The 10,185-nt window shown below is 50.7% G+C and overlaps 1 protein-coding gene across 1 annotated transcript in view; it reads right to left on the reverse strand.

Annotated features, from left to right (window-relative positions):
* Positions 1–10,185, reverse strand: part of HADHA (hydroxyacyl-CoA dehydrogenase trifunctional multienzyme complex subunit alpha) — a 23,029-nt gene that overhangs the window by 5,778 nt on the left and 7,066 nt on the right. The window contains exons 5-13 of the mRNA XM_026049785.1: positions 9,337–9,475; positions 8,346–8,465; positions 8,162–8,264; positions 5,413–5,535; positions 4,603–4,721; positions 3,767–3,823; positions 1,541–1,650; positions 1,146–1,280; positions 381–552 (exon numbers count right to left, since the gene is read on the reverse strand). Coding sequence (XP_025905570.1) covers positions 381–552; positions 1,146–1,280; positions 1,541–1,650; positions 3,767–3,823; positions 4,603–4,721; positions 5,413–5,535; positions 8,162–8,264; positions 8,346–8,465; positions 9,337–9,475 — 1,078 coding nt within the window. The remainder of the gene's footprint in view (positions 1–380; positions 553–1,145; positions 1,281–1,540; positions 1,651–3,766; positions 3,824–4,602; positions 4,722–5,412; positions 5,536–8,161; positions 8,265–8,345; positions 8,466–9,336; positions 9,476–10,185) is intronic.

The following is a 10,185-nucleotide window of genomic DNA, read 5'->3' on the forward strand; positions in this document are numbered from 1 at the left end:
TGGATCTGATCTGGATCAGCATGAGAAACTCGTCCTGAGGCAGCAGCCCAGGTCACTTAGATCTGGCTTGTGGGAGATAGCCTCTCTTGTGGGAGATAGCCTCTTGTGGGAGATAGCCTCTTCTCCAGGCTAACGAGAGGACACACGCCCTGTATGTAAGAGGAGAGACAAACCCTCTCTCTCTGACAGGGTATGTCAGAACTGGATAGGACAACTGCCCTTGGCACCCACCCATATCCTGAAGTGGGTAACTAGTACTAAGCACTGGACTGCAGCACAGGAGAGATGGGAAAATCCCAGCAGGACCACAGGACAAGACTCTCCAAGCCTCCGTCGCACAGGGGCCCATGGAGCACAAGCTGCTCGGAACTGACACTCACAGCCTCCACTTCCTTCAGCACTTTGTGCTTGACGTTGATGTCCTCGAACACAGCCTCAATCACCATGTCTGCTTTCTCAAAGCCTTTGTAGTCCAGCTGGCTTGTCAGTTTGCTGAGAAACGAGTCCCTCTCGAACGCTGTCAAACTCTTCTTCTTCACCTTGCTGTTSAGCCTGGGGAAGGACGGCTCCATCAGAGCTCCAGGTTCACAGAGGCACCAAGCCCGCCCACCCTCCTGATGCTGGGACTCAAAACATCATCTYCCAGCCAGCAAGCCAAGGGGGACCTACTGGCCCCCTACTCTTGCCATGCAGAATAAGTAGGGCCCTGCTCACACAACTCTTGGTGCTTTAGTCTGAAGGCTGCTCATTTACAATCCTTAGTGTTGTGCAGCTGAGCACTACACTCTCTGTTGAGCAAGAAGCATGGAGGAAAGAAATTCATCTTCTGAGAGCTCTGATTCAATGAATTCCAACGCGAGCCCTCCCCTTACTTTTATAAGCTACTGCCTGATCTAAAAACAGTCACATAGCAGTGGTCTACCTGCTAAGGAGAAGGCTGAGTACCCTGCACTTATTTTGCAGCAGTGTCCCAGCTTGCTGCAGAGGGCAACCTTTAAAAAACGTTGCTGTGGTATCGACTGAAAGAAARCCCCAAAGGAACAGATGTGTCGGGAGCTCTTGATGGCCTGGCCTGAAAGTGGAGGAGCATTTTGACTAAAGGAGGCATCASGCAAACCCAAGGGAACTCCTTTAAGCTCACATACCCCTTGAAGATCTGCTGCTGTCCTCTGTCTAAGCCTTGCTGTGTTGCGTCCTTCATAATGGTCTTCAGTCCTTTATCCACCGAAACTTGTGCAATTCCAGCTCCCATGAGCCCTGCTCCCAGCACAGCCAGGGTCCTACACAGAATGGGGAGACACAAAGTCAGAAATAGCTGGATTTCTGCTGCCGGTCAGACCCATTCAGATCCTGTCCATCCTCACTTCTAGTGAGGTCACACCAGAAGGTCTCGCTTGTGAGGGACACGTCTGAACTGCAGAAAACTGGCCTTCTGAAAGGGAAACTCTCTGCTTTGCAGGACTCTAGGCTGGTTGGCCCCACCAGCCTTTCAGCAGAGGGTCTCCAAATGCTCCTTTAGGCATCTCATACTTGCACTTACTTGACCTCYTGCACCGGTGCCCCAAACTTGTTCTTCTTGCACTGCACCTGCCCGCGGTAAAGCCCAAGCAGCGCCTTGCATTCTTTAGTCATTGCTAGCTGGCCAAAATTCTGGAAGAAAGGAGAGAGGGAAGCAGACAGTTTGCCCTTTACCAGCCGTCACACTTTCAACCAGCACACGACAAATACACTGCAAAGTGGCAGCACGAGCACCATGCCATTGCACAGAGCAGTAACCTGAAGAGAAATGGAAGAGCAGACAGGGCCACGTGAGAACAGAGTTACCTCCAGGGCTAAACACAGCCCTCTCCCATATAGGCTGCGAGAAGGCAGTAGGAAACTGCTCCTCCAAAGCCCTTTTCCATCTAGGATGTAATTCAAAAAGAATTACTGGAAAAGAGTAAGTGCCTCTAACCCTCAGGGCCTGCCTGGAAGGAGTGTGGCAGGGAATAGCCATGATGCTTCTACAACCAAGTCCTTCCAACCCCATCCCAGCTTGTTTCCACTCGTAGGGCGGTCCCACCGCTCTCTGGGAAAGAGCAATCACTGGCAAGGGGAGCAGTGTAAGGCCAAGACTACCTATCAACAAGAAAYTTCCCAATTTGGGTACAGATGCAGCAAAACTGGGGCCAATAAAAGTAATCAGCAACATGTTAATTAGGGAGGAGGTAATGGCAGAGAAGGGGAGGGATCAAATGGTTAGGAGGAAAAGAACAAACACAAGAAAGTGGAGAGAAACGGGGAACAAAAGGAGCAGGCATGAGCAAGCTGGAGAGATGCTGCTTGGTACACCAAGCACCTCCAAGAGGGACGTGTGTGTGCAAGTACACACGTGTGCAACCTCTAGCAAATCTTAATTGTGATCAGCCAGATGGGACAGCAGCCCTGGTTGTCCCTGCTCTCGGTGACTGTTGTTTGTGTTTTCACAGAATCCCAGGATGGTTGAGGTTGGAAGGGACCCCTGGGGATCATCCCTAAGTTCTTCCTCACGGGCACATGGAGCTGCCTGGGCTTCAACTYGTCCCCATTGCCCCTTGTCCTGGCACTGGCCACCACGGAGGAGAGTTTGGCCCCATCCTCCCTGCATTCTCCCCTCAGGTACTTGGACACATTGACAAAACCCCCTCTCTACCTTCTCTTCTCCAGGCTAAACAGGCCCAGCTCACTTAGTCTTTCCTTAAACGATAGATGCTCCAGTCCCTTAATCATCTCTGTCGCTCTGCGCTGGCCCCTCTCTAGAAGCTCCACGTCCAAGAAGTTCCACCAAAGCTCCACTTCCTCGGCTGCTAGCAGAGGTGCTGCTCTGCGTGCCGATCCGCACGGATCTGAGTCTCTGCAGCACCTCAGTACCTGCTCATTCTCACCACTGGCTGCACCTACGAACAGGAACAAGCAGCAACCAGTCCCAGGGGACTCGGCGCCTTAAAATGCCCCAGCCCACCCTGGTGCCTCTCTGCAGAGCTGCTTTCCAGCAGGTCAACCCTCAGGCCGTACTGGTAAATAGCAGTGGGTACACAGGTGTGATCCACAGAGCGAAAGAGCAGAGAGAAGTGAGAGATTAAGACCATCTGTTCAAAGTGCAGCTACCCACGGCTGGAAATGGGCTAGCACTAAGTATGTGGACGGGGAAACATGATGAACAGCAAAGCAAGAGTGACAGAGGATCAACACTCTAAGCAGAGGTGATGGAGAAAAGGTGACAGGACACTGGACACTGGGAGAAATGACAGCTAAGAAGTTCTGGAAACTTGTAAGAATGAGAAATGACTTATTTTACGACGTTACTGAGGAATAGGTATGAGACTAAGATAGCACTATACCCACCTACAGAGCACCTGTCCCATCAAAAAACAATTAAACAAACAAAAACCCAACAACTAATAGAAAATTCTACTATTGAACATGTGGAATGGTGAACTTCCCAACTGAAGAAAAGATAAAACAGAGAGAAATAAAGAAAGCCAGAAACTCTTTTCACAGATGAAGAAGCTTGGAAAAACAAAACAAAAACACGCCCACCCAACCCTTCCAAAAGAAACAACCCAAAACTACAGTTCCGTTGTTTAAGAGAGGACATTTTCCCAGTCCCACTCCCAGAAGAAGGGGCAGGAATCAAGGCACCATTTTGAGTAACCCATGAACAGTGGATTTCCCTTGTGCAAGGCAGAACACAAGTCTTCCACATCTGATAACCTCCCGATTACTACTCGAGAGCTGATCKCCTTACCTGGGATTCAGCGAAGTATCCGGCGTCGTTCCCCTGATCAAGCCCAGTCTTTACAACCTAACCAAGGAAGAGCAGTAAAGATAAGCCACACTTAAGGCATGCCTGTTAACAGCTGCATTTTAATGTCTTGTTTAGCTGAGCCTCCACCAGCCCCTGCCTAACATTCAAGGGAGAGCTGAGGCTCTCGGGGCCCTGCCAAAGCTGGCCAAAGCAGCCAGAAACCATCTCGACCTTCTAGTAGAGAGGAGCTGCAATAGCAAAGCACTTGCTCAGGTCAAGCTTGACCCATCCCTTGCACTTGCAGGAATTGTTTCAGCAGGACTGTGCTTCAGAAGGGGATGTTCACTGGTTTTAGAGACGCCTTAGCAACARTTTATATTGTGAGAAGTCATTTTAAAATAATTCAGCCATTGGGCAACATTTTCGGTGCAATGCCTGTGTTAATGAGGGGACTACATTCTACAGTTTTGGGTGCTTCATGRAAATAACAACTTCCCTTGCTTCAAAGAGGTTAACTTCAGTTAAGCAGCTTAAGTACTGGTTTAACAGTTTAGCAACTGAAGAAACTGTAGCTGAAAGCAGCACAGCAAGTATCCCAGCTAAGCCTTCCCRCATTCAGGATCACTGATCCTTCCCTTATTGCGCCAGTAGCACATGATATTCTGGGAAGCTACTCTGAATTTGCATGTTTGCTCCATACCAGCACTCATCAAGACTGATTTTCTGTAAAGTAACGTGTGATTTGACCCAGATGAAGCAGCCACCTTCTACCTCTTGGCTGCAGTTAGCCTGCAGCTCCCCTTTGCTGCAGTTTCCTACATCTCAGCAGAGCTTACCTCAATGATTTTTAGAGGAGCAGGGTAGAGTCCTTTGGTCTGCTTCTGAACTTTGCTCTCCACCGTCCTGTAGATCTGTTTCCTCACGAGCGGAATAGCCATGGCATAATCTGTTATCTCTGCAAGATGGGACAAAATGCATCTCAGCGCGGTCCTAAAGACGCACCCAGCCTTTGTTATGATAAACCTGAACGCCGGAGACTATAGGTGTGAACATTGCACATCTGGAATGGAAATGTCCAGCTGAAACCCMGTTAGACAGAGCTGGCATTGGTCTGGGCAGAGGAATTTCTATGGCTTGTTCCAAGGACATGTTCCTTTCAGAGCTCAGCTATCCTCGTAATGCAGGGAGGGACAAATTGCCAAACTGACCTGAGGAGCAGAACTTCCAGACATGGATGTCATAATTTCTGCACCCTGTCAACTGCGTAACCACCCTGCTAAGGAGGATCATTGCAGAGCAGGTTTCTGCTTGGATTGCACAAGCTTGGTGCAAAACTTGCTACTGAAGCTTGCAAGATGGACACTTCTCTGGGGCAGGGCAGGTGCTGTTTGCTCCCCCAGGCCTGGCTCCCTCCTAAGAGGCTTCAGGAGCCACCATGCACGGCTCTGGCAATGTCACCTGAAGATCAGGTCTACAGAGCAATGCTTTCTCTATCAGCCCTGCTGGGTCAAGAGACTACTACAACATGAAAGAACTTTGCTTTGAAGCTGGAATTAAGAAAGAGCATGGAGAAATCTCTGAGAATGAAAGCTGCACTACAGTCACTGCAGTTGCTTGGGAGCTKGCTACGATACCCACAGACTTACTCTGAATTAACCCCTTTGGTTTTTTGGTAGACACAGTCTTGTTGGCGAGTCCTCTGGCAAAGTCAACTGCTACTTCCTCCAAGTACTCCATGGTTCGTGCTTCTGGAGTTTTCAGACCGGGCCCTGGGAACAGAAGAGAAGTTATGAACAAGGTGGAAAGGCTCGGCAGGAAAGCACCTGAAATGACCAAAACGTTTAATATCTACCACATTGTGCAGAAATGCCATAATGTCACAGACATTGACGTGTGACCCACAAGAGCAGACGGCAGGGTGTCACAAACCTCAACATTGCTTTCAAGGAACAGGGAACAATTTTGTTGCAAGGGAAGATTGGAGGCCATCTGGTCTAACCCACTGCCCAAACAGGGCCAACTTCCAAGCTGGATCCAACTTAGGAGGTGGATCAGGTTGCTCCGGGACGTGCTCTGCCACGCTCTGAGCACTTGCAAGGATGGAGATCCTGCCACCTCTCTGGACTCCCATCCAGTGCCTGACCATGCTCACTCTGAGGATCTTTTGGTAGCATTTAATTCAAAGTTTTCTTGCTGCAATGTGTGCCTGTTCCCTCTCATCTTTTCATTTGACATAACTGCAGGCAACCCCTCTAKCCTATCCAAATGTAAGTGTTCTGCCTTCCCACCTCGCTGCAACTCTGCTTTCTTACGTGGTGCAGCAGGTCTGCACAGCTGAGTGGTACTGACACTGTTGCTATTAATCATCATCTAAGCAATATTTATCCAGAACTGCACCCTTACCCTGGAGCCAACGCACAGTAAAACCTCCTCAGCCTTTGATCTCAGCGGCAGCAAGTCTCTCACCTGCTTTAGCTAGTACCAAACATAATAAACTCTAAGCAGCTCCCAACCCACCTCGCTGCCTCCAAGCTGTCCCCAAAACAAGGGAACAAGCCGACTAAAAAGGCTCATTTCAGCAAGCTCTGCAGATGGGTTGCACAATTCCCAAGCACAGAGCTGATGCCATTCACCACAGGAGCAGACCACAGCGCTGAAAATGCAGTTGTGCCTGTTGAACTGTTGGAGGGAAATAAAYAGGGTCACTACTGAAAGGAGCAGCGGGCCAGGACTATTTTGCAGGGCACGGCAAGGAAACTGCAGCTASAAGTGCAGCCTTGGGCTGCGCCACCTCTGAACCAGCGGCACGAGCTTGACGAGATTAGAGCTCTGCTTCCTTAGCCCGGGCAATCCCATTAATCTCTGCTGGAAACGGCTCCACGCACACGCAGGACAGGGTCCGCCAAGCTAGGGATACCACRGCAGACAACTGCTCCCTGGGAAGCAGTCAAAAAATAATAAATAAATAAAAACCCAACAACAAAACCCACCCAACCCTACACAACTTGCAGGGTTCACTTCTCTTTGCACAGAGATTTGAGAGCATGTGTCCTGCAGGCTCCAGATCCTGCTGCCTGTTGGACGGCCTTCTTGCAAGGGGCAGATGCAGGAACACGTGCATTTTGACCAGATCACACAAGCTCCCCCCTAGCACACGCTACCTCACCCTGGCAGCAAGACAGAGCCTGGACAGTGCAAAACAATCCAAATAATGATACAGCACATTTCCTTTTACAGCCAGTTCAGGAGACTCGTCCCGGAGCTGCTGCCTACTCCACATTTCAGCAATGATCACCAGCTTTTAGGGCATTCCCACCTCCAAGGGTGAGGGGGTTTCTGAGCTGAATCCTCACTAGCCTCCCAGTTCCCTTCCACCACGTCAAGCACATTCCTTTTTGTCTTGCATTCCACCTAAATGTTTATCTGACCAGGTCTTCAAAAGCTCAGGCAAGGCAGAGTAATCCCTGGCATAAAAGGCCACATTCACAATATGACACTTAAGCAACTATGCAGTGTGAAAGAGCACTCAGYGGATTTTTACACCAAGCCTGGACATCACTGACCCATTTTATGAGGAAAGCTGAAGCCATCTCACACGGCAGACCAGTGGCGAGGCAGAACGGGGCCTTTCCCTGCTTTTCTCAGCACAAGCTGGCTTTTTTATTCATCAAATTAAGGCACGAACGGCCCCCTGGGTTCCACTCGGGCTGGGAAACTGAGCTCAGCATGCTCGGCTACGTGGCACAAGCAGCTGCCACACTGGTGTCCAACTCAGCCTCTGCAGCCCCTCCAGTTAGAGACGTGCCCAAAACGCTGCCCTGCTGCGGGCACAGCAGGAACAAGCAGTTATTTGTCACCCACTTGGTGGCTGGAAGTGCAATCTGCTCTGGAACTTGGAATTTCTCCATCCCACTGGAAGCCAGTTAACAAGTCAGGGCACCGAAGCCGCAGGGCTTGGCTTCTCCTCAAGATCTTGTCACCCAGATGAATATCAGCAGGCTGCATCACTGCAGGCAGTGGTCACCTATTCTCCTTTTACGAGCGGCTGCAATCTGCCCCTCTGACATGATACCTGAGGAATGCAGGTTCTTATCTGAGTAATTAGCTTAGGAAAGAGAGCCAGGGGGTGGAACCTTTATTCTAATCTTTCCCTATTCACTTAGCCTTAGTCCAAGCTGGATATTTCAAGGTCTCCACGCACAAGCTTCTCAGGTAGGAAGGGTAATTGCACCGCAGAGCATCCTAGGGCCTCTCCAGACCACACACTGCCTGCATTAGCRAGCTGGCTGCATGGGGGCCTCCTGCACCCCTTTCAGCAAGGGGCAGAAGCTAACAGAGAGGCAGGAGACCAGCTCCTAAGTGCTGGAAGACAACGCTCCCACCCTCAGGTCTGACCTAGGGGGTCCACCAACTGGTCAACCAGACCCATCTTCTTTGCTCTGTCGGCACGGATGTTCCTCCCAGTCAGCATCATATCAAAGGCAGCAGGAATTCCCACCTGGAAGGGCAGAAAGGGGTTTTTACTGTGGGATCACGCCATGAAACAGAGGGGGACATTAAGACTTTTCCTCCTACTTACCATCTTTGGCAGCCTCTGAGTGGCTCCTGCCCCTGGCAGGATGCCCAGTAACACCTCAGGTGAGGCCAACACTGTTCTCTTGTCCTTCGTTGCTATTCTGTAGTGACAGGCAAGGACAACCTTAAAATGGGAAGAGAAAATGACTGAAGATTTCTCTCTGAGAGCACAGGAGACACAGGCACCTCCGCCCAAAGCTTCCTTCCCCATCCTGCCCTAATTTTGTTCACCAAGCAGGACTCAGCCCCAATTACAGACCAGCCACGCTGCTCAGTCTGTCGCTGCATCCCCAAGCACAGCAGCCTCACTACTGCACTTGAAAAAGCTGAAATTGCTGCAATATTCAGTGCACGGATGAAGGGACCCCATTCCCAGGARCAGAGCTGTTCCGACTCAGTAAAAACTTTGCTGCAGGAATAATCCCAAAGCCTCCCCTTCGCTCATCGATATCCTAGGCAGGGATGAGAAGATTAGCTACTTAAGAGTGTATAATCTAAAGACAGATTACGAAGCAGATACTGCACTCAGCTGAAGTGGCAAAGGAGAGGGAATGCAGGCCAGGCTGGAGGCTGACCAGGCTCCCTGCATTCACCCTTCTCAACCTTGAGAAGAACAGAAGTTGCTGGGATGCAGGGCTTATTTCCAATGAAAAGAAGCTATTTCCAGGCCGGATTCTGCCAGCAGCATTCATCCAGCTCCAACGCCTKCTGGAAACAGCTTGTTTTCCCAGGAGTGCCCCCATTTAAATATTAGCCTAGCACACAAGTATTCCTATTTCATTAGCTCTCTTTCAGCAGCAGCAGGAAAAAAAATAGCATGGCCGAGCCTGAAGCACAGCCAAACCATTCAGACTGCCACAAACGTGTTTGAACGAACACACAGACCCCACGTCAGATCCTTCTCACCCCCCTTTGGAATAATCCTGTGGGTTAGTTTTGGGAGCCAGGGTAACCAGTTCCCGCTGCTGCTTGGCAGACCCAGAAGTGTCCAGTACCTCCAGTCCTCCTCCCACGCAGGTGCCATTGATGGCAGCAACGATGGGCTTTGGAGACCGCTCCATTTTGTCCAACAGCTTCTGGGCGTCCTGAGAGAGCTGAACCACTTCCTGAGCAGTCTGGCAGGCTTCAATCATGCTGCAGGGAGGCAGAAAGACCGATGAAAAACAGAAAAGCACCGAGGAAAAGGCAGGATGAGAGTGTTCTAGGATTTTGTCCCCTACCTCCCACAAAGCTCTAACGACTGACAGCCAAGAGCTCTTTGAGCCCCGCAGATTCAGATTAATGGGCAACACAGGAAGACTACTAAAATCAGCGGGTTAAGTCCTTGCATACTGACACGGGACTGAGCCCGTAGGCACTGAATGGGTTTCCTTGTCAGGGCTCTGAAAGCCTTTTGGGGAGAGAAGAAAGGATCACAGGAAGCCTCAAAGCGCTTGCCAGGAGGGCTGGAAGGGAGAGACCAGGATCACGTTTTGGGGGAGCAAACAGCCCTCTGCCAGTTTAGGAGCCAGTTACAGTCCCCGAGGCCAGCAGTGCCTGCCAGGCGGGCACAACACAGCAGCCTGGCAGTGCTGAGACCAGCAGAAACCTCCTCAATGCAGCCTGCGCTTCTGCCCTGCTACAGCTACAGCCTCCTTCCACCACTGAAAGGATCACGTTTCTGCTCCTGATTAAGGCTGGTCTAGAAGATAACAAGTTTTTGAAAGGCTCATAATGTAATTTGCCTTCTCTGAATCCCAGGATGGCTGAGGTTGGAAGGGACCCCCAGGGCTCCCCCAGCGCAGCCCCTGCTCCAGCAGGGACACCCAGAGCACGGGGCACCCGGGCGCATCCCGGCGCGCTGG

The sequence above is a fragment of the Nothoprocta perdicaria genome, unplaced genomic scaffold (genome assembly GCF_003342845.1).
Source record: "Nothoprocta perdicaria isolate Ctin4 unplaced genomic scaffold, notPer1 scaffold_619, whole genome shotgun sequence".
In the NCBI taxonomy this organism is placed as follows: Eukaryota; Metazoa; Chordata; class Aves; order Tinamiformes; family Tinamidae; genus Nothoprocta; species Nothoprocta perdicaria.